The 24,150-nt window shown below is 40.3% G+C and overlaps 1 protein-coding gene, 3 long non-coding RNA genes and 1 pseudogene across 10 annotated transcripts; 3 read left to right on the plus strand and 2 right to left on the minus strand.

Moving 5' to 3' along the window:
• Positions 1 to 1,110: 1,110 nt before the first annotated feature.
• On the plus strand, positions 1,111 to 2,292 carry LOC130693965 (uncharacterized). Its single transcript, XM_057517130.2, has 5 exons — positions 1,111 to 1,184; positions 1,290 to 1,382; positions 1,452 to 1,788; positions 1,859 to 1,968; positions 2,025 to 2,292. Exons 1-5 carry the CDS (start codon positions 1,119 to 1,121, stop codon positions 2,058 to 2,060), a joined length of 642 nt encoding a protein of 213 aa, XP_057373113.1. The 5' UTR covers positions 1,111 to 1,118; the 3' UTR covers positions 2,061 to 2,292.
• A 3,015-nt stretch (positions 2,293 to 5,307) lies between these two features.
• Positions 5,308 to 6,263, plus strand: LOC130693962 (uncharacterized). The gene is made up of 3 exons (XR_009001834.1): positions 5,308 to 5,445; positions 5,503 to 5,864; positions 5,924 to 6,263. It is a non-coding gene; the product is annotated as an uncharacterized LOC130693962 (long non-coding RNA).
• A 1,588-nt stretch (positions 6,264 to 7,851) lies between these two features.
• On the plus strand, positions 7,852 to 8,515 carry LOC130693961 (uncharacterized). Its single transcript, XR_009001832.2, has 3 exons — positions 7,852 to 8,017; positions 8,089 to 8,173; positions 8,254 to 8,515. It is a non-coding gene; the product is annotated as an uncharacterized LOC130693961 (long non-coding RNA).
• Positions 8,516 to 18,365: 9,850 nt separating this feature from the next.
• On the minus strand, positions 18,366 to 21,002 carry LOC130693960 (uncharacterized). 7 transcript variants are annotated; one of them, XR_009421258.1, is made up of 8 exons: positions 20,883 to 21,002; positions 20,217 to 20,459; positions 19,997 to 20,144; positions 19,642 to 19,932; positions 19,264 to 19,569; positions 18,945 to 19,208; positions 18,457 to 18,881; positions 18,366 to 18,393 (listed from the first exon to the last, which is right to left on the minus strand). It is a non-coding gene; the product is annotated as an uncharacterized LOC130693960 (long non-coding RNA). The 7 variants fall into 7 exon arrangements; XR_009421260.1 differs by having other exon boundaries at positions 19,264 to 19,585; XR_009421256.1 differs by having other exon boundaries at positions 19,264 to 19,389; positions 19,471 to 19,932.
• Positions 21,003 to 21,954: 952 nt separating this feature from the next.
• Positions 21,955 to 24,150, minus strand: part of LOC130693959 (DNA polymerase delta catalytic subunit-like) — a 6,871-nt pseudogene continuing 4,675 nt past the window's right edge.

A 24,150-nucleotide genomic window follows, 5' to 3' on the forward strand; every position in this document is an offset into this window, starting at 1 on the left:
GCGTACTGAATACGGAATCAACTTGCTTAAGTACTTTCGGTTCGTTGTCTGGTACTAGCTTAGTACAAATCCGGTTTTATGGACGCAGAAAAGAAGCGAAGCGCTTAAGTCCCTAGTACCAATGTTGGGCTCATTTTTTACTGGTCTCTTGTACGCTAGCACGAAAGCCGAGCGCTACAGCCCGTGGTACGAGTATTATACTCGTCTAATACTGGCCTATGTCCTCCAAATTTTCTGAAAAAATTGGGATTGATGTGGATACAAAAAACCAGTATGAGACTCGTTTTTTCACTGGCCTACGTTCTTACAATTTTCTACAAAAATATTTGATTGATGTACAGACAAAATACTAGGATTGGACTCGTCCTTTACTGACTTTTGGAACTCATCTTGACTGGTAAAAATACCAGTATTCTATTAAAAATTTATGTGTTTCCAACCCCACGACGTTTCCTCTGATATCAGAGGAAACGTCGTGAAAAAGAAATATAAAGGTAGGTCGTGAAAAGATATATATCTTTTAATTCAATTATCATTTGTACTATTTATTTTTTAAAGCTAAAAGCTAACCGGGAATGCTAGTTTGTTGACATTTACTTGTTTGTTGTACCAGCAACAAGTTATTGTAAGTGTTTTAATTAGTTGATGCAAACTGATTGTTGAGACGGTGTTCATGAAGATGAAAATCCCCTTTTGACTAATCTTCTTCAATTAATAAATAAATTTTAAATGCGGAATAAGATTGCTACAATTTTTATAACGTTTTCCGTTTGCGCATTCAGGCACGATCCAATATTGTTTAGCATCAACCTGGCCTTCCAGACAACAAAATTGTTGTCGTCTGCTTTGGAGGAAATCGATTACGTCTAACAGGCATGCAAGGGAAAATCAATACTTAACTTTCATTCCTTTTTTTTCCTTTGTACGCGTACATGCATAATTCTAGCTTAGCAATCAAATAACCTTACTAAAAGAATTGAAAATAATTGAAAAGAAATTGTGAATACAACAGAAAATAGTTTCCCCACACATTATTTTATATTTATATAAAAAACCCGAAATGGGAAAACTGGCAACGCCCATGCTGTCCGTATGAAATTTGTACGTATTTCACAGAAATGCTTGAAGTTCTTCGACAGAGACTCACGTTATTGTACCGTTTTGAAACGCTAAATTACACGCAGGTTTGATTTCTTGTTTAATATTCTACGTCTGGTGCAAAGTCTTTTGCATTCGTAGTGCACATTTAATATTACTAATGCAAAGCTTTGACCAATTTCAAAGATTAGATTACTGCCACCATGGATTGTGTAGTTGAAGATAACGTGTTACATACCAACCACGACATAATTCAGCAGTCACACGTTGCAACGAACATTCAGGTACACTTTTTCTTCAATGTTGTATATTATTATTAAACATTTTATGTGGTTCTAAATGTTTATCCCTAGGATGGAAGACCATTTCCAGAATGGTGTGGAAGATATGTTACGATACAGGAAACTAATGAAAAAAGCAAACCTTCCAAATACAAAGAGCCTTCATGGTTTATCGTACAAACCTTAGAGAGGGGCTGTGACAACAATCTCTTATGTTTATACAGCTTTGTGACCCGTTACTGGTTATCAACGGACCACAAGTTTCTGCTGTACCCACCATGTACTACATCAGAAGGCAATTTGAATCCTGCGTGTTGGGGGGAAAAAACATTTGAAAGATTCCACCATCCATTCAATACTTGGCTGGAATACGATGTTCATAATATTATGAATCCAGAGAACAAGCCTGGTAAGTTTCAATTACTTTATGTGCAATTGTATTGTAATCTCTAGAATTAATTTTTATTTTGTTATTGCAGTGAATTTTACGAGAGCTTACCTACTTTTACGAGAGGAAAACGTGAAGACAGCAGTCCGCCTACAGTTGTTACGGCAATCAGAACAAGTTCCGTCATCAACATTATTCAAAGTAATTACATTAAGGTATTTTCGAACTTAAAAATTCAAAACTTTTTTAAAATTCAGGTAGCAACAGTGGCGAACCAAGGGCCCAACTTTTGAAGCGCCAGTACCTAATACTATTTACGAGGCAGAACTGCAGTCCAAAATTGATGCTTTGGAGAAGAACATAAAGAAATTCAAAAAACCCACTGAATAACTTACAAATTTTTGGTTTAAATGTCCTAAAAGATGTTTTTTCTGTGTTCTCGCCATGCCGTGTTGGCCACATTGCGCCTTTCTAGTCTTTGTGCCCTGTTGTTATGTTGCCAGAACGAACTGGATTATCAGTCATGTCATGATAAATATAAAGCAATTTGTGTTATTTTGCAGATCTTTATTTTGTGAAACTATAAAAATTTAACGTAGGGAGTAAAAGTGCATTTTAAAAACCGTCCCATAACGGATATCGGGTACGAGTATTGGGACGAGTATAGAAGATGAGCCCCGGCTGAGTCTAACGGCCGGGTATGTGAACGGCTTTTGGCTTTTACTTAAGAGGCTCACCGTCTTAAATCTTCTTTTTTTAACCGTCCTCGATACCAGTCTAGGAGGCAGTTATGGCTGCAAACAAGGGGTCCAAATACCCGCCCGCTGGACCAGTCTAGGACTCTAGACGAGTCCTAAATACCAGTCTTGGATGGGATTTTGCCCTCTGAATTTCTGCTAGGGTTGCTTCTGCGTCATCGGAAGTAGAGCGCGCGGAACTAACCGAACTTGTCCAGCGAAGAGAAAAAGCCCTGCAAGTGATTGTCGAAAACGAAAATATCGATTTTGAGAAGAAGATGGCAGAAGTGGCTTTCGCCAAAGAAATGTTTCCGGAGCCAAAGGCAGAAAAAAAGGGGAAGAAATTCTTCAAAAGACTCAAAACGATGTTTGGACATCGTTCTTCTAACAACGAAATGAAAGCAGAGGAGAAGAAGGTCTAACAATGAATATGTTTTGAAGCTTAGATAATTCTGTGTGCTTTGGTTTTGTTTAAATTCGTAACGTTTAAAGGAAGGGGCAAAATTGATCTGATTCGATGTGGTGGCTGCAAATTGATGGCATTATGCTCTACTGGACGGAAGTGAATGGCGACATACGACAATGAACATCTTTGACGCTTAGGAAACCTGTTTGCTGTCAAAGGAAGCAGTTCCCTAATCTCATTATGGTCATTGTCATTGGTATCGATTTTTCATTTCTTTTTGATTGTAACTTTGGCGACTGATGTGCATTGGCTACGGAACATCGGCATTTTGATACACTGAACGTTAATAGGTGAAGAGAGACGACAATGGCATAATTGGTTATGAAATTACTATGCTGTTAAAGCGGAAAATTTTTTTAATCGTTATGGCCATTGTCACCTCTCTCCCACCCCCAATTTCATTCGGTTATCATGATGCCACCAAGTTTCAGCCAATGTATTTGGTTTCAGAAGGTTCTATCAGACTGAAGGAAGAATTGATGACAATGATCATTTTTGATACTTTGAATACCTGTCTGCTGTGTAAGTACTTTAGTACTGTGTAAGTGGACAGGTTTTCTTATTCAGAAATGATCCATTTTTCATTCCTTCACTTACGTTTCATTCTTGATTCTTAGATGCCGTCTATTTGTAGTTATTGAAAATAGGGGACCATCGTTGCAGACACTGTAAACTAGTCTTTTAAATTTCAATAGCTGCCATTTTGAATGTGATGTGAAGTTTGCACCTTCGTTTAGATGGGACGTGATTTGAAGAAAGTCCACAGGTTTTCTAAGCATACTTACATTTTCCTAGTTATACCTCTCCATCTTCTCTTTTCTTTCGATTTCTTTCAGAAATTCAATGTTGGTTACTACAGATTGCCTGTACTTTCGGAAATAATTTGGATTTAAAAAATAAAGCTGTTAAAAAAAATGCTTCAACGAATTCTAGTGTTTTAATACTTAGTGAAGAGCTTCGATGGTCCTACCACGTAGGGCTACCAGTTAAAAAAATGTGGCTTATGAAACACGATTTCAATTAGTTTTTGGGAATAGCCTAAACAAAGAAAAACAATTGAATTACTTTTACAACTTCTCATTGCATTGACCTGGTGATCGTACGAGACGTCACTTGCTCTAAGTTAAATAATTTAAAGTTTAACAGAAACCAAGAAAAATTCAACGATCGATCGCTAGAGCAAACATTTTCACCTCATCGTGGTGAAAATGTGAAAGAACTTTGGGGTTAAATGAACAAGTCTGACCTATGATTTTTTTCGGTGGACTGCGAGCGTACTTTGTTGAGAAATGGGCATGGCAGAAAGTGGTCAACTCCCCTGCGTGAAAATCTTTGCAACATCCTTTTCGATCACTCGTGCCAAGAAATGGAGCGACAGCTGCACTGTCAACGCTCAACGAACACTCGAAACTCAACGAACGTCAACGAAAGCTGCAGTTTATCGCCCTATCCTCGCCGCCAGCTGGAACAATTCTACCGGAATAGGGAATCTGAGATTGAGAGTCTCAGTTCCTCTGTCAAAGCAGCTGAAGTTCTTTTGATTGACCAACTGGTCCCTGCGTCCGTCTTGGAGTTGTTGGCAGAAGAAAAAGGCACAACAAACCAACGGGACATTCAAACTTATCCACCTCCATCACTGTATGCTTTGCTATCGGCGTATTTAAGGCCGGACGTGGACGACGTTACGAAACATCGTCTAGTTCAATACGTCTTTATGGATTTGACGTGGATCTATGACCTGGATTCTAGTAGCGATGAGGCTGAAGGAGTTGACAATAAATCTGTTGGGAGAGAGGAGGAAGAGAAATTGGAAGGAGATTACGATGAAGTTGAGGAGGAAGAGGAACTGGAAGAAGAGGAAGACCACGGAGTAGCTCAAGAAGTAATTGGAGAAGTCCAGGTCTAATTGGTTCACCGCGTGGTCCTGTAGCTGAGGAAGGTGCTGATGTAGGGTCGGAAGACGAAGAGGGTTGCGAAAAAGTGGATGAACGCGAGGCACAAGAACGGGAGGAAGTTTTCGAATACTACTTTAAAGTGGTTCTTGTGCCAGAGGTTAGATGGCAGTCGCATCGTAGTATTTCGAATCGCTAGATGGAACTGTCCCAAGTGTTTCTTCTACCGGACACTAGATGGCACTGTAAAAGTTCGTTCTTCCGGACACTAGATAGTCCAAAAAAGTTTTTTCTTCCGGACACTAGATGGCACTGTTAAAAACGTTTCTTAAGCCAGACGTTAGATGCCAGTCGAAAAACTTTGTTATTTCTAACCGCTAGATGACATCTGATGTCTACACGCGCAAAGATTTGTTTCATTCTGATCTAGTTTTCTGCCCTTTGTCACAAGGTAAGTGTTTTCTTGTATTCCTAGTGTGATTACTTTGATATGGTTTTGTTTAACAGTGCCGAGAAGGATATTTTGCCAGAGAGTGTCCACAAGCTGGTGGGGGCGGTGGCAGTGGCCCGTTGACGTCACAAAGTAAGATGAAAATATCGAAAAAGATGTGCGAATTTAACTTCTTGGTTCTTTTGATAGTATGGGGAAGGGGACGTTTCTCGAAGGACAAAACCGTGGCGGTTGGGGAAGTGATACCTGCCATGAGGTAAAAAAGAAAACAAAAACGTTTTAGGTGTCCATTTTTAACGAAGAAGAGGGCCATGTAGCAAGGGATTTCCCACAAGGAGGAGGCATTGGTGGCAGCAAGTGTTACAACATAAGCACCAACTGTATCTTCACAAAAATATTTTATGTTGCAGTGTTCATTGTTTTACCACAGCGTAATGAAGCTGGCCACACCTCGGAAAGCTGCCCGAATCTATTCAGTGAATTGACGGAAGATGGAAAGCCGAGTGAACAATATATTCCGGAAGCTGTGACATGTGAAAGTAGTCCTCCAGGTAAGCCATTTTTCAAACTGTATTTTGTGACTTGAAAATATCTATTCGGTTTGCTTTAGATTACAGGAAAAGATGTACCTCAACACATAACATCATTCTAAGAAGCAGGCCTGCACCTACTACTACTTCAAAACTTAAGAATTCTGGCTACATAAAACCAACACCTGTTCAGAAAGCTTCCGTTGCAGGTATTCTTGCCAAAAGAAATTTAATTGGTTGTGCTGTCACGGGCTCCGGCAAAACAGTAGTCCAATTAATTAACGCTTAGTAATTTTGAAACCTGGATGTCCTGGTACTGACTTCATTCGAAGGGTTCGGTGTGAACTGGGTAAGTTGAAGTAAAAGTAATTTTGAGTGGGCACGCTGGTAATTACGACTACTAAAAGGTCCAATTGCATCTAAGGTATTCCACAAACCCTTTGTGATATTCGTTGATTAAGTCATCTAAAATTTAACACTTTTTCATGCAGGTGGCGTACTTGGTACCGGTTTTGAACATATTGCTTGAACAAGGTGTTGCTGGTGCGTCTCATTCCATGGAGCAAAAGCCAGAAGTTGTAATTGTCGCACCCACTCGTGAATTGGCCATTCAAATTCACCGGGGGGCGTGTTAATTCTCCTACAATTCGGTTTTAAAATCTGTGATTGTATATGGAGGAATTGTCACGAGCTATCAGCGGTCAAATCTTCAAGCTGGGTGTAATATTGTTGTCGCGACAGCGGTGCGATTCAACGATTTCCTCGACCGTGGAGTATTTGTCTTGCCGGGGGTCAGGTTTTAAATTTTGGACGAAACTGATCTAAATCATTTGGGGATTAAGCAATCCTGGTTTTGAACAACACCAGAAGAAGACGATCAGGAAACTCAAGTAATACCAAAAGCGCTGCTAGGAAGGGCTAAACGATATATTGCATAGATCAAATGAAAGATGGTTGCTCACGTACGCAGTGACACGAAACGGCTCGGCTTATCTTGAGCTATGACAAAGATATGATTGTAAGGTTGGAATACTCCGACGTGCGGTACTGGCATGAAGTGCATCAGGAACAGTAACGTATGCTAAACAACCTAAGCTACGCGCTCTAAGTTCCCGACATGGCATTCCTTACTAAATCGCCAATATGTTCCGGTATCTGACAGTTTTAGACCGCCAGATTGCTCTAGTAAATAGGCATCTACTAAATATATTGGCGTTATCAAATACCGGGGCGTAATGGTGGTTTCGTATTGAACAGCGGCTATAGAACTTGCCATGCCGAGATCAAGTTCTGTACAAATCGTAACCATTTTAATCGTTAAACAGTGACATCTAGCGGAGGGAAGTGAGGTAAGAGGAACGCCATCTAGTGGTCAATACCACAGAATGTAATGAATTGAGTCACATGACGTTTTGACAGTAAACAAAATAAGGATTTTTAAATCACGGTATAAACCTTTTTGTTTCATCATTTGTTTAGCACCAGTAAGTAGGGAAAATTCACTTTGCATTTTGTAATTTTTTTGCCAGGGTTTTGCTGAGTGAACTTGCAGTTCTGTAAAGTTATTCGAGATAACTGCAAATGGTAGTCCCAAAACCGGAAGAATTTTGTCTGTCATCTTTACTACGTGAACTTTAAAAGGCCTTGTTATACCAAAGGGCGCCAAATGGAGAAATTGGGCTTCATCAACGATTCAAGTAGTTGACATTTACAACTAAATTGTTAATGTTTAAATTTGATTGTATTTTCTTATTCAGATTCATTGATTTTAACAGCCTGGTTGCAAACTTTTAGCCATAGCATTGCAATCAATGTATTTATAATCCAGTCTTCAACACTCACAAATGCCAATGTACACAGTTGTTTCTACGCTGAAACGTTTAATCTGACAATGATTTGGTCAATTTTTTTTTTTTACTGGTTGACACTTCAATTTTTTAATGTTTGATGTAAGTACCAGTGTAGATGTATTCTCGTTAGAAGTAATCGTAATGTCCTAAATGTGCTCTTCTTTAGTGAAAATGGTATTGTACGAAGCTTATCAATTATTTTTTATTTATTCCGATTTAGCAACCACTTTTCGATACTTAAAAGCGAGGACCGAATGGCACCTACACTTGGACTGGATCGGACGGTTATTTGGTCGAATGGCTAGCGGCAATATTCAACTTTACGTAGGTTGAACTTAATTTGTCTGCTTATTTGTTGTTTGTTATTCTAAAAAACTACCCTCTTTATTCCACAGGTATTCGTTCGTGCTAATTAATCAAACTATTGCGCATATGTACGGGACGCATGAGGGTTTGTTCTATCAACTCATAAATGATGAGGTAGCGGAAAATGGTTTATGCATTGATTTTCAGTAGATAACTTATGGGCATCATGTTTTTTTATTTTTAAATTCTGTAAGGGTATCGACGGCGTGGCGAACTCTTTCTACTTAACGCTGGTTCGTGTAGCAAGGATGGACTATACCTTCCTCTCCTGACATGGGGGGATGGATTTAGCCTTGTTGTGCCATGTATCAAGGAATAAGAAGAACACTTTGAGTCCGTCTACCATTGATTCAGAATTAAACAGCCAACCCAAAGAAGTAAGCAATATTTCGCAGCAAAGAAGTCTTTTTACTTGATTTGGATTTCATATGTTCTATGTGATGAACATCATGACGAATCAAGGTGATAATCAAATTTTTTTTTGCACTTAAGAAATTTTGGTTTAATTCGAGGCATTGGTACTGGACTTGGATTCTTGACGTTTTTGATTGAACAGATTTATTCAAACTAGAAGAAGCACAGACATCGTAAGTTGGCGTTAATTAAAAAAACAATACTTCAGTTTGATGGTAAGCTTGATTAGTGGATAATTCATTAGTAACTTTTTTTACATTTTGAAAGTAAGCTTGAATGTAGGAGAAAAGTAGTGTTAGATAGTAGTGAAGCTTAGTTTCGTTTCTTGAAAATTTCGCCATCAACTGCAAGAAGTTATAATGAATCTGTAGAAATGTGTTGGTTTTCTTTGTTTTTCAGCATCTGTGTTGAATTCACCCATCTGTCGTCATCGTCAATAGTAAACGTATAGTCAATCTTAACTAATAATTTAACAACTATTTTCCTGATTTTTTTTTTTTAATACTAAGTTATTAACGGGTTTATTCCTGTTTAACATATAAAATTTTATCAAATTATTTAAGTGTTTCAAGTGGTGACTTTAATAGCGGAAAATGCCCTAAAACATTTCCCCAGCATCTTTGCGTCAAATTATATGTTAGCACCAAATACTAGCATTTAACAGTTTCAAGCATCGAATAAAAATAAGTTTCAACTTTGTATCAGGAATTTCTACTGCAGACGGTCCCCCGAACCTTATTGCCACCTATTGGTACGATATTCAGTTTTCTACATTGGGTTTCAGCGATCGTCCGGGGCTAGGGTAAGGTCTGTAGCAACTTACCCTTTTAATACTTCTAATGCCATAAGGTTCACTTGTAAAAGATATCAATTTTCGTAATCCTTGCTTAATTTAATAATCAACCGTTTTGGAAATACATAGGATTAAATAACTTTGATGTGTCACGCTAGCGCTGTAGTGTACTGGCGCGCCAGTAGTTTTTAAAGTCGGTGTATTTCCAAAACGGTTGATGTTATGAAAAAAATAGCAATTTTCTCGGAATCAGCATTCGATTGTGAGTAAATTCTGTCATTTTCAAGCAATTCCAACGATGGTCAATTTTTGGCGGTTTTGGAGGCAATTTTCCCACGGTCATTTTCTTCGTTTTTCTCCCTTTTGTTATTTTAAATGTCAAAACAAAGCCGATATTCGTGATCAGCGTTCAATTTCGAATCCGAATAATATATTTAAAACTAAATTAAGCAAGGATTACGAAAATTAATATCTTTTACACGTGAACCTTATGGCTTTTGAATGATTAGAAGTGAAATTTGCTACAGCCTAAATATTACTCTAGCCCCGGATGATCGCTGAAGCCCAAAGTAGAAAACTGAATATCGTACCAATAGGTGGCAATAGTGTTCGGGGGATCGTCTGCAGTAGAAATTCCTGATACAAAGTTGCTAAATTTAAAATTGCTGAGCTCCCATGTATCAGCATTGGAATATTTGGCTCCACTCAAGGTAGTTTCACAACAATTTCCTCTTCTTACGCTACTGCCAAGACAAAATTTAATACAAGATATACCTTGGGGCCAAAAGTGATATAGATTCAATGCCAACATAGCTGATTTGATTTTGATTCACTAGTCACACTTGTTGCAGTGTTTTACATAAGAAGAAGCAATACATTCCCCATGGTGTCGGGCTTATTTATTTTGTCGGGCTTATTTTCAAGCCCTAACTTCTTTAACATCGGGAGCCGTTGAGTGAAATAGAACTGGATACCTTACCAGTAGATGGCTATACTGTTTGAAGGATCGTCTGACAGTATAAATTCATTGTTTACCACATGTAAGCTTGCAGCATTTTTGTTATGCTGGCATGTAATCTAAATTTTGTAATTTTAGGTGATGGCATTCGTTACGTTTAAGTCAAGATCTACTCTACAATGGGATAAATTTTTCGTAGAATAAGTATCTCCGAGAGCTATGTGTTGCAGTATCATGCTGATGGTAAAAGGTGTATTCAATTTTTAATAACTTTTGAATTTTCTTCTCTGTATGTGCAGTGACGTGACAGTACTGGTTGGTGGTGTTATCTAGGGATAAACCTTTCCATTTTCCCATCCAATCTGTAAGACAGCTCTGATTGTTTGCATAACTACAGCAATATTCCCTGCATAACAAAGGGAATGTTCTCATTTTCTTTAGTGAACTGTTCCCTGTTCAGTTCTTATTGCCATTTTTGGCAATCGAAGAGGCCCAAGAAGAATATTAATTTTCTACCAGACTGCCATTCTGCCAAAGATGTCTTCGTAAGCGATTCGGTATTTGATTGATGGTTTAGAGATCATGGGTGTTCCGAATCCTACAGCCCCAAATAGTTAGAAGAGGCTTTATCTAAAACGGTATTGTGCCATAGGCGAACAACTACGCAACGAGGAGGAAGATCACCCTTTCGCAAAACGATTAGAGACAAGAATTTGCCTGTTACAGTCGCGTCACTCGTTTTCCCGTAAATTATTGTAACTGTTAAAATTTCCGTATTGCGCTAACGTCCCCGTAAATAAAATACTGGTTGCTAATTTTACTTGCAATCTTAAAGTCAGTACGTATCGTTAACATTTTGGTGCATCGGAAAATCGTGAATCCCAACGAACTGATCCGTAAATTGTAGTCGTCTTATCGCTCTGTATCGTATCGTTTGCTAGCACGAAAATCATGCTGACGTTGTCTCCTATCAAGAGGATCTACAAAAGCGTTACCTTTAGAACAAAACTTAATTAGACGATTTACGCCACATGTGCTCGCCTCTTAGCACATTGAATCGTCTACGCACGAAGTATTGTCCTAATAACTTGATTGTCAACCTTAGCTTGTACCCGTCTCGTCGACAAGCTCATGCCTTTAAATAACGTCTAAAGTGCATATCGCAAATCAGTCCCGCGTGGCAGATCACGTAACACGTTGCGTAAACTGACGATACGTCATCCGTTGTCATTCAAGCATGGCCAACGAAGCTTTCCCCCTCTATGTTATTCAAGAAGAATAACCGGAGTAAGATTTGGAAGAATGGCAAATGGACAAACGACCCCGCTCAGCTAAAACAGCACCGTACGCAGGCCAAGAGAATCTTCACGATGGCACTCAATCAAGTTCACGAATTGTTGGAAGAATCGAGATTGAGCGAACAAGCCTGGTTCGTGCATACGACATCGTTGAAAGAATTCACCGTCGCTACGTGTCTGCAAGTTCGACGGCGAAGATAGACAGAGAAAAATTGATATTTACTCGAGGGCATTAACCGACATGGCCCTACATCGAACTCCTTCAGGCCCGCGCAAGATCAGCTGCAGGTTCCAGCCTGTAGTGTTTCCAACCGTTCATCAACCTTCATCGACACGAAAATGTTAGAAAAGGAAACGCAACTAAGGAAAAAGACCGAAGCCTTACAACAAGCCGAAGAGGAAGAACGTAGAAAAATCGAAATCGCCAGAAAGGCAGAGGAAAAGCGGGTTGAAGCATCACGTAAGGAACGACAAATGGAGTTAGACCAACGTTGGAAGCTCCTTGTTACGTAAACAACTCGCAGACGAATTAGCGGAAACCGAAGAGACGGATGCAATCGAAACGTCCGGGTTTGATAAAACAGATGTCTGGAAAACTTCTATTTCCCATTTCATGCACCCGCTACGCCTGTTCCAGAATTCTGCATGTTACAGACCAGCAACGACAACGCAACCATGCTCTTGCGTAGCCGTTTACGTTTGACCAGCCATCTTCGTCGTTTCCTAACTTGAACGTCAACGCCTCAAGCTACGCACCCACACACATATTCGATCGGGTAGCTCCGCAAATCAACTCCAGCGCACGTCCGCCGTCACAACAATGTACACTGGCGCGCAACAAACGTTTCCGTCCCAGAGACCAGTTTTGATTCGCAACCAACGGTGTACTCCCCTGATCCAAAACGGATATTCACCGTGAATCGTCATGACGCACCTCCGACATTTCGTTCATCATCGAGACCGCCGAAAGCTGAACCACCAAAGTTTGACGGCAACCCGATAAACTGGCCTATGTTTATCCAGTCATTCAAGGTTCAGATCCACGACACATGTTTCAGCGATGCCGAACGTCAACATCATCTACGTGCATGCCTGACGACCGAAATTCAGAAGAACCTCGGTGAAGTTCTACTCAACCCTGGATTATACTCCTTTGCATTGAAAGAGCTGCATCGGAAGTTCGGAAATCCAAGAATCGTATCAACCGCCTGCTCTTCATTGCTTCTAAAGCTACCTTCGTTTAAAGATAGCGACTACGAATCTTTAAAGCAGTTTTCGTCCACACTCCGTTCAGTCGTCGCAACTTTGCAAAATATTTGGAGCTACACAGCAGCACCACTTTGGCTCAATTGGTTGGAAAATTGCCGCCCAACCTACGCAGTAAATGGGCCGAAGTAGATATCGAATTCAAATAGATTGCCTACGAACGACCTGGACACGTGGCTCGATGACGTTACGATGATTTCGTTGATCGACCCCACATTCAGCAAGGCAGTAGTCACTCGAGAATATACAAATCGTCTTGCAGTGTCTTCTACAAGAAAACAGCAACCTGCCCATATTGTGACGGTGCTCATCGCCTTTACCTCTGTGAGAAGTTTAAGGCGTTAAATCCCACGGAGCGATCGGATTTAGTCAAAGAAAAAGATGCTGTTACCGGTGTCTCGACGACCGCCATCTAAGTTCCGAGTTAAAAGGGAAAAGGTTGGAACAGAAGATTGTAAACGTCTTCACCACCCTCTTCTCCACGGAGCACCGAGGATGTATCCGAAAACGCCACAATGGCCCATTTATACGGCTTACCAGTAGATGCCTATCGTCCCTATGGTAATTTAATGGATCGAACCTGGACCGGGACGGATTGTTGGATCCCGGTAGTATGATTCATTGTTTAGGGACATTGCGATCAATCGGAACGTACCACGTCACGTCTGCACACACGACAAAGGTGTCCTTCAGAACCGTTGGACAAAAGCAGTTCTTTAAAATCCCGAACTGTTACGTTCCCGTCTTAAAAATCAAGAACGAAAACGTCGATCTAAAGAAGCTTGTCAAGGATTGGCCTCATCTAGCTGGATTGAAGGTTCCCGCCCAAAATTCCGTGGACGTGAACGTGTTATCGTGTGATATGGCTCCGCAAGTTCCTTGAAATCAAAAGAGATCCGTTGAACGAGCAGCTCCGCGAATCACGTCGGCTGCACGATTTCTCCGGCCGCCGTTGCAAAAAGAACGCAACTCGCTCTTGGGAAAGTTCAAGATCTTGTGAATGCGATCGATCGCAAGGTGTGGAGTACGAAGCCCGAGCAGGTGTCAAGGTGCCGGCGCTGGAGAGAGTGAAGGTAAACGGCGACGATTCGGAAGGGATCGTTGGTGGTGGACTTGGGCAGAACGGGACAAAGTGGCGTCTCAGTTGAGCTTGTTTAAAGCGAACAGAAGAACACGAAAATCTTGGTGTTACTCCGCTGCAATCAACGAATACATTATTTCGAAGTACGAAAACTTTAAGAGGGACACAAAACTCGTAGCGTGGATTTAGAAACCTGACAAATGTTACACAGTTTTTGATGCCTCCGCGTAGAGTGCTGAACTGCTGAAACGACTAACCTGACAACTTAATTGGTGTGGTTGCAACAAGAATACGGATATCGTAAAGATGTTCCAAAAAAAGGCAAGAGCTCAGGCGTTGCTTCTTTATCGCCGCGCTTTGGCCCTCCGTTTACTTGATGACGCCAACGTTCTGGCGTGGAACGCTAAGTTTGCGTGGGGTCATACGAAACAAGTAAGCCAAGAATGTTACGCGAAAACAGCAAGCGAAAAGGGTGACGTTCTGATTTATGTCCTGTCGTTGACCCCACGTCATGCGAAGAAAGCGACTCGGGTAATAAAAAACGAAACAAGAGGACGAATTTTGAAATACTACGAGAGTCAAGTGGGGGAGAAGGGGGGGCAAACGCAACATGAGAAATAGAACACATAATAGACCAGACGACCATCGACTAACTTTTTAACTTTAAAGTTTTATCGTCCCACGGTTTTTCCACATTACAAATGCTTGCAGCATTTTTGTTATGCTGGCATGTAATCTAAATTTTGTAATTTTAGGTGATGGCATTCGCGTTACGTTTAAGTCAAGATCTACTCTACAATGGGAAATTTTTCGTAGAATAAGTATCTCCGAGAGCTATGTGTTGCAGTATCATGCTGATGGTAAAAGGTGTATTCAATTTTTAATAACTTTTGAATTTTCTTCTCTGTATGTGCAGTGACGTGACAGTACTGGTTGGTGGTGTTATCTAGGGATAAACCTTTCCATTTTCCCATCCAATCTGTAAGACAGCTCTGATTGTTTGCATAACTACAGCAATATTCCCTGCATAACAAAGGGAATGTTCTCATTTTCTTTAGTGAACTGTTCCCTGTTCAGTTCTTATTGCCATTTTTGGCAATCGAAGAGGCCCAAGAAGAATATTGATTTTCTACCAGACTGCCATTCTGCCAAAGATGTCTTCGTAAGCGATTCGGTATTTGATTGATGGTTTAGAGATCATGGGTTTATTAAATAAAACATCTTTAATTACAGAAAGGAAGGTTCCAAATGATAAGCCCATCAGTATCGTGAAAACGATATGGATATTTTAGTCCAACCCTCACACATGGTGTGTTCCAAGTTAAGTGCGTAGGTGAATTCTCATGGAAAATGTGATCCAAGCCTCCCATGTAACGGTATTTGTTTCATTTAAAGCGAAGCACAAAAATTGGTTCACATCTATTCTGTGGTCACATTTTACCTTGATCTTAATTTCTCTTTCATTCCAGTCTCCTTGATGACATTTTGCAGCTAACCGTAAAAGATGTCCAGCCATTATATTTCCCTGTTTAAGAATAGAAGACGAAAAGAGATGCTAAATTTTCAAAGAACGCTACTCAGACGACACGGCTAATTGCTGATTCATCCCGAACAGTAAAGAGTTTTATTCTCTTAAATTCAAGTGCATATCTGGGCTCCCTTCTTTCTGTGGCCCCGTTTCCCCTAAATTTCTAATAAGCCCGTAGGGGGGTCATGCCCCTACTGTGATCAGCAGTTAAAGGTTGTGAGTGCGCTGTCCGGAAAGGGGACGTGGGGGTCCCCCTGGCTCGATGATATCTTTTTGAGGGTCTTGGGGCTACCCACATATCCGAATAACGGTTAATCGCTCACGTGAAAACTTGTCCTTATCATCACTCTTCATCCTTTTCCGGCTTCTCTTAGCCACGCACCGGGTAATCTCCTCGGTGAGTCAACTAAGGTAGGGGGAGACTCTACTCATGTGGTAGAGTTTTCTCCTACCTTAGTTGACACAAAAAAATTTTACATCAATAAAAATTGTTTTTTTTTAATTCAAAAATCTTTTTACTTATTTTGTCTTTCTTGTACCTTATTTTATACGTCTACATGTAATCCGCATGAGGTATTTCTTCATTTATCTTTTGCTGATATGCATCATTCTGGGATTCGAACCTCAGACATTTCATATCTCAGTCGAACGCTCTACCATTGAGCCACTGTTAACCATACAGACAATAATTCCCATTTGAAAGCGTATCGACTTATCCACTACAAACAAAGGTATTAAGGAAGAAATTACATATTTGTATACGTTGTAGATGGCTCAATGGTAAAGTATTAAACTGATACGCTGGAGGTCTAGGGTTCGATCCCCAATCCAGTTCATGAAAATACTCTCATAAATAAAAACAAACTTTATTTAAAAATCTAACACATTTTTTATTGTCCCTCCATCCTCCCACAAATCCTCCACTTACATTCACATCTTACAACACAACACAATACAAGACATACATAAATAACTAACTAACAGGTTGGCTGCCACGCCACTAAATTTACATTAATTACGTCGCTATCGGAAGGATAGCGACCAAGGGGGACTTGCCCGCTGACAAGTCCGGGCTGACATGATGATGGAGACCGTTGTGGGAACGCACACCCCAGGTCTCCACCACACATCGGACAAAGGGGGTCCCTCTGGTGCGTTGCCTAATTGCCTTTCGGCGAATCTTGGGCAGTGGCAACTACTCCACCTCATGACAGATAGGCCATGAGGCAGAACAGCGCGGCCCGTCCCTATATAGCGAAAAAAAAAAAAAAAAGGGGAGCAAACGGGCGTGGCAGCCAACGTGTAAATTAGTACTACACAATTACACAATAAAAAAATACAACGATACCACAAAGACCAGGCGATGACGTGGCGACCACGAGGCGACGGGCGAGGCGATGATAGCGCGACGGGCGAAGAGAAGACGTGGCGACCGGGCGAGAAGGTGACGTGGCGACGGGAAAGGCGAAGACGGGGCGACGGGCGAGGCGAAGACGGGGCGACGAGGCGACGACGGGCGAGAGGCGAGACGGGGCGAAGACGGGGCGACGGGTGAGGCGAAGACGGGGCGACGGGCGAGGCGAAGACGGGGCGACGGGCGAGGCGAAGACGGGGCGACGGGCGAGGCGACGACGGGGCGACGGCCGAAGCCAAGACGGGATGACGGGCAAGGTAATGACGGGCGTGGCGAACACGAAGAAGGCTTTGTTCTTAATCGTAAAAGTAAAGAAAAAGAACCAGTTAGTGGGAAATATAAGATTGTTGTTGTAACCAAACGTTGAAAGCAATTCGACTTACTTCTGCTGTCCGAAGACTGAAAAGACTGTAGGGCCAGCAAATAGGCAGCAGACAGCTAAGAGTTGGCAGTTCTATGGTTGAATGTTCAATTTAAATAAAAAGGCAAACTATATGAGGCAGAAGAAAAATTTAAAATACCAGTAGAAATTGTGTTGAGGTACATGTCTATGTCTGTTGGTAGGCTAGGTCGAGATTACAACTGCCGAAATGACTGTTGTTACAGCTGATACTGCAACGAAGATGAATATGGTGCACTACTCAGATCACGATTAACAGTAGACCATGAGTGGTTAAAGAGTAGAAGAATGATATTATGGTATTCCTACCCATAGGATTTGCATCTTTGGTGACATTCTTCAACAGGACGTATTCTTTACAAACGAAGTTTCATGAGCTAAACCTTAGAAGCAAAATCCATCAATGAGATTCTGATAACAAAACATTAGTCTTATACCTCTCAATGAGCACTCGTATAGTTTTATGAATGCAACGTAGTAGGTTGCTAACAGTTTTTTGGTTTGTCAGCTGACATAGTTGATTAAAAGACGTGTACCATAAACACCAAGCATTCTGTGGGCTTCACTTCTAAAACACACTCAGGGATGAAAACGTACAGAAGCACCATTAGTTTTTCTTAAGTTTTCCATTGGAATATGACATATTTAACAGAAACTTTCGAACACAGCTTTCACCGTTCACACTTAGTCAGCAAGTAAATAGTGACACAGCAGCGTCATCTTGTTTTCCAATTAACAACCGAAAAATTCATCAAAATTGAAAATATTGCTTTTTTGAGACGGGAACTGTATTGATGTGAACTCTTTAAACATACTTTTAGATCGTGAATCACTCCCACACAATCACATTTTTTCACTGACTTTTATTTATTTATCCAAAAACCTAGATATTTCTAGGAAAATACATGATTTGGGTTCACAGTTCAACAAGGATGCTGATTGCGCTTCACACACATCTAGAAATTTCGCAAGTTGACGTATCTCTGGATTGTTAGCTAGTCAACATCTGCATGATAATACACTTTTCTTTTTTTTTTGAACAGCTGCAATGGTATTTCGGTCATAAGTTCCACGGAAAAATTTCTCCATTGAGGCAAGAACGCCAATTGTGCGTTATCTTGTGCCTATTTTCAATTAAATGGATACGCCGTCACTTTTCTGATCGGAAGAGCTCACTTTGGCCTGGAATATTGTTTTGAATGGTGTAATTAGTATACATTGCATACATTAAATTGGATCAATTACTTTTTGGCATACGTTCAATTGTGTGAGGCTGTCAAACCGTCGACAGGCGGTATCTAAAGGAGGAAATCAGCTACGAGCTTGCGGACTCTAAACAAACGCAAAACTAATAAAAAATTATAAAGATAGCCTGAAACCAAATTGTAAAGAAAATTAATTTTAGTTTCCAGCACTTCATCAATCAAACATCGTCAACGTTGGCACAGGTGATTTTTCCATGTTCATTGTTTCAGGTCACCAATTTCTACTATATGATTCAAGAGGAAATGAGGTTACACGAACAGAAAATTAACCATACAATTCAACTGATAGATAAAAACACCATGATGCGTGGAAGTGAAATACACCACATCACAACTGTTAAAACTGTCAGAACATTCACCACCCATGCAAAACATTTTCTGATTCATTGATCTTCATCACCTAGCCTATACCACGAAAACCAAACACAATTAGTGCATAACGTTTTGCTGATGAAAGCTAACATATACCTGACAAATTTACTGCAGACCAGCAATTCCTGATGGACTCCCACACAACATTCCAGATAAACAAAACAGTAGTTATTCCTAAACAAACATCTTGCAATAGTGGTCAATATAATGCAGTAACTGGTAAACATAAAATCTCACATGAACAACAAATGTGAACGGAACCATTCGAAAATGAGGTAAACAATTTCAAAAATGAATTTGCACAAAAAGGATTTTAACTAAAACACTACCAGAGAACGAAGTTTTTCCTTCCACCTTTTCCTAATTTTAAAATCAATTAAAGAAACATAATTGTTAAGCAAATCTCACTGTGTACCTTTTTGTTGGTTGAATTTGGGAATGGCTTACTAGTTGGAATAAGTTTTTTTCTTTTACCCCAGATTTGCTTTCCGGGCAGCGCACTTCCAACTTTTTCTGCTGATCACAGTATCTGCATGACCCGCTGCAGAATTATCGCAAGTGAAGAGGAAATCGGGTCACAGATACAAAGGGGCACAGGTACACGTTTATTTTCTTTAAATACCATAACGAGTGAAATAAACGAATCCGAAGAGCTTCGGTAATCATTCCAACTACCATAATTTTTTTGGCACTGAGCCTCCGTCAATTTTCTTTCCCAATCCTTTATAATTAAGAATCTGCCTTTAGAAAAATAAAACAAAAATCAGTGTAAATTTCTTGTCAATTGAATTACCTAAAACTGTGGAATCCTAGAGACATAATATTCTGCAAACTCTTTGAATCCCTTGAAAGCAGAAAAATTTCTGCTAAAAGGTCCATGTTAGCCAGATACAGGTCAACTGGTACTTCCTTTTCGACTGGCATTGGCAGTGATAAATAACAAGTAGGATCAAATGCAACTGAGACCTCATCAGACCCCATACAAACCAAAGCCAATTTCAATACCCAACTAAAGAGATCTACTACTACAGAATCTATCTGTATTCTACTTATGATAAAATACCCAACATTCATGTGCAGCTTCCTGAAAAATAAAATGAGTTGGAACACAAGTGAACCTTGCTAATAAAAATTTGTAGCTATTTCACCTATATTTTGTCAGTGTCCATCGATGCAAGACTTCTTCAAAATCGGATTCAGATGTTCGTCTAAGCCCCCCAGAACAACGTAGAGTAGTTCTCGCGAAGCAGGGTGCTGGTATCCGGGAAACTGCAGAGCAAATCTACCGACTTGCAACTTACCCAATTCAAAATCGTTACGATGCACAAGTTAAAAACCTAGCTTTTACAAAGCAAGTAAATGGTATACCTTAAATACACTCGAAGGTAATGCATGGTCACCTTGGTAAGGTGTCCGCCAGACCACATCGTTCGTACAAGATGGCGCCGAGCATTTGCAGTTCCTCCCTTGGATTTCACCTACAAAAATAAAGGTCTGCCACGTTCGGCTGCCGTGATATAACTAGCCGCTACGACGCCATGATAAATGTGGCCATCAGCAGCTCAGCTCAGCACAGCACCTGGGCCACCTAGCGACTAGCCCCCTACGAGCCTAAAGCAAATATTTTGTTTGACAAATAAGACTTTAATTGAATAAAAAAAAATTTTTTTAATGGGATGGGAAGAAAAAAAATCTAGGTATTGAAATAAACCACAAAAAAAAACAACAGAAAGACTAAGAACTTAATCTAATTAATTCAATGTGCGTTGGTTCGTACGATGTTTCGTCGACTGGATCATTCGCAACAACGTGACTTTTCTAATAACTTATACATCTACTTACTAATGCCATCAACTTTCGTTTTTCAAAATACGGAATTACATGACATCACGTATTTTACCGCCTGCTCCCTCCGAGACTCTTACGGCGCTATACACCATTTTTATTAAAATCTTTTGGTTATGGGGAACTTACTGAACAATGAGTCGTGTAATTTATTGTTTCCAATCTATTTTACAGAAGCCAAGCCACTACCTGTATGCACCATCATTGACGAGAGCGGTAGGTTGTCAGGGTAGGCTGAATCTTTCCATAAGTTTACCCTGTTCCGTGAGATTTTTTCTAACTTTTGTCCTCATATAATAGATGGGGCAATCTCGGCTAAATGTGGCAAACGATTAGTATTAAGTATGTAACATGATTAGGATATCACTCAAACTATTTACTTGCAACAAAGAATCTCTTCGTTGAGACTTCCCTGGCACCGTTGACATTCTGTCCATAAACGATTAAACTTCTCTTCGAGAGCATAAAGTTGGCCAATTTCCCTCTGGTAGAACTCCGATTCTTTCGGCTTGCAAAATCTGTTTAAATTGGAACAGCAAATTTAACAAACATCGCCGAGATAGGCAGAAATTAGACTTACTTGCATACAGCACTATCGTCTGGAAGGACGGTTTTGCATCCAACACAGGTGGATTTGCGTGTGGTAAAGCTAGCCAATCCACCAATTTTTGAAGTAACAAATGAAGGCGTCCGGGTATGGTAACCATCTACAATACGGAATACAAACCGTTCAATTATGTCAAGCAAATAAAGGCGATAAGTCCATGTTTACGTAGCAACAATGATTCCGCTTTAGATCCAAGTATGGGTTCCAAAATCCGAACAAGGGGTTTTGAAAGCTGATTTTCCAAATGGTATGGGGCATCAATAGGTACGCTGTATTCCATTACAAAAATAGGGTTTACCGTCTAAAGAAGACGTATGAAAACTTAATAGTTCATGAGAAATTTGAAATCCAAAGACGAATCTTGAGGTAGGCTGGTGTACTTTTAGCGGCTGCGATAATGACATACGGAACTCGATCCCCTAATTTTGGGGTTGTACCAGCATCTCGCTTACGCATCTTGTGAGCTAGTTCCACATGTGCCTGTTTGCTGGCGTAGTCTTTATCTGTTTTAGTCAGCTCCTTTTTAATAAAAGAAAGCAAACGGATAAAATCACAGTATTCCAAAACATAGTTACGCCCTACCTTGGTAATCATCAGAAGTGAGATATCGACTTTGTTGCGCAGCAAGTCGAAAATAGATTGTTTGGCGTATTCTAGTGCTCCACCCGGATCTCTAAGAGAAAATATCAAAACCTCAAACTTTGAATACTAAAACTGATGACTTTTTGTTTACCGATCAATCAAACTTTTCTGCAGACCAGCTATTGATAAGATTGGCAACGAGTTGACAATTATCACGACGAACAGTTTCTAAACCCTTACAATCCATTTTGTCAAACTTTTCAGGTTTGGTCCAATACAATCCTGGATACCTGTGAAGACAGAAACAGACAGTGCAACTGGTATCTCATCTAACAAGTCTTTATAAATCAGAACCGTAATTACCTCTTTTCGTTGATCAATAAATAGGGGTAATAGACTTTTTCGAATTCCAAATTAATGGGTTTGACAAATTTTGCCGACACAAATGCGGCAGCTTCTCGGCCTAATTCCATGGCTTCGGCCACCGTGGGTACACCGAATTTCACCATTACGGAATCTGTGTTACCATAGATTACCTGACGTGACACTAATTGAGAAAATCCTCGAGTCGCCCCGCGGTCGCGACAAGAGTATTGCACCCAGCTTGAAGATTTGACCGATGATGGCTCGTGACAGTTCCTTGATATATGACAGATTTTAAAACCGAATTGTAGGAGAATTTACACGCCCCGCGGTGAATTTGAATCGAAAATTCACGAGTGCGTGCGACAATTACAACTTCTGGCTTTTGAACCATGGCGGGGATGCACCAGAAACACCTTGTTCTAACAATATGTTCATAAACGGTACCAAGTACGCCGCCTATATGAAAAAATGTGAAATTTTAGATGACTTAATCAACGAATGTCACGAAGGGTTTCTTGAGTATCTTAAATGCAATTGGACCTTTTCGTAGTCGCAATCACAGACGTGCCCACTCAAAATTACTTTTACCTCAACTTACCCAGTTCATATCGACCCATTCGAATCAAGTTAGTACGAAGGCATCAAGGTTTCAAAATTACACAGCGTTCATTAATTGGATTACCGTTTTGCCGGAGCCCGTGACAGCACAAGTAATCAAATCTCTTTTGGCAAGAATATCTGCAACTGAAGCTTTCTGTATAGGTGTTGATTTTATGTAGCCAGCAATCTTAATGTTTTGAAGTAGTAGTGGGCGCAGGCCGGCTTCTTCGAATGATGTTATTTATCGAGGTACATTTTTTTCTGTAACCTAAAGCAAATCCAAATAGATATTTTCAAAACATAAACTACTGTTTCGAAAAATGGTTTACCTGGAGGACGACTTTATCAAAATTGTTAAAGTGTTCCCCACAGACGATCCCCTTAAACAGTTCCTTTTCATCGCATGTCACAGCTTCTGGAATGTATTGTTCACGCAGCTTTCCGTCGATTCATCAATAGATTCGGGCAGCATTTCGAGGTGTGGCCGGACTCGGCTGGAGATTCGGGCTGAGAAATAGTTAATCATGGAAACTCACCGACATCCACGACGGAATAAGTAAACGATGTTGTCCTCGTAGATATGGCATCCACTGTCATGTCATCCCCGTCGGATTTGCCGTCCCCTTTCTTGCACTTTGGTAACATGAAGCAAATGGTTGCTAGTCCCTATAGAAGGAAATAAACAATACATCTAATTATTTGTTAATAGTCATTTTTGCATAAAACTTAACACTGTAATTTGGACAGAGAAGACGACGATAGCCGTCATTTGGAAACCAATGTGGTCCATTAAAATGCCAGTCCCAGCGCGTGAAACAAAACGCCCAGCACCACTAAGAGACGACCATATACCGGCAACAAGCCCGTGAGTACTGGGATTATCCGGATAACCAGCATGTCTATTATCAAAACGAAAAAAAAAAGAAATGAATACTGGTACAGTAAATTGATTTTTTAAAATGTGGCTTACATAGCTTCTCTCATGGCATCAACGACCCCCGAAACTTGTTGCCCTGCAAACGCAACTCCACTTTGTGCCAATGCTATACCGACAACAGCTAGATTTCTAAAATAAAATCAAATAATGATACTAGTTAAATGGTTTGAATTTGAGAATTGAAATCAAAAGTACCGATCAATAGGAACGAAGCGAAAAGGCCTTTTTTTTATTTTTTATTTTCTAATGTCCCCCATTCGCCTCCTGTTGAGTGTAACCTTCAACTTAATGGCCTATTTTTTTTTTTTAATCTTTTCTGGGGGGGGGGGTTGGAGGGGAGACGACAATCGTGCTCTCACCTGTAA

This window comes from Daphnia carinata, chromosome 6 (genome assembly GCF_022539665.2).
Source record: "Daphnia carinata strain CSIRO-1 chromosome 6, CSIRO_AGI_Dcar_HiC_V3, whole genome shotgun sequence".
Classification (NCBI taxonomy): domain Eukaryota; kingdom Metazoa; phylum Arthropoda; class Branchiopoda; order Diplostraca; family Daphniidae; genus Daphnia; species Daphnia carinata.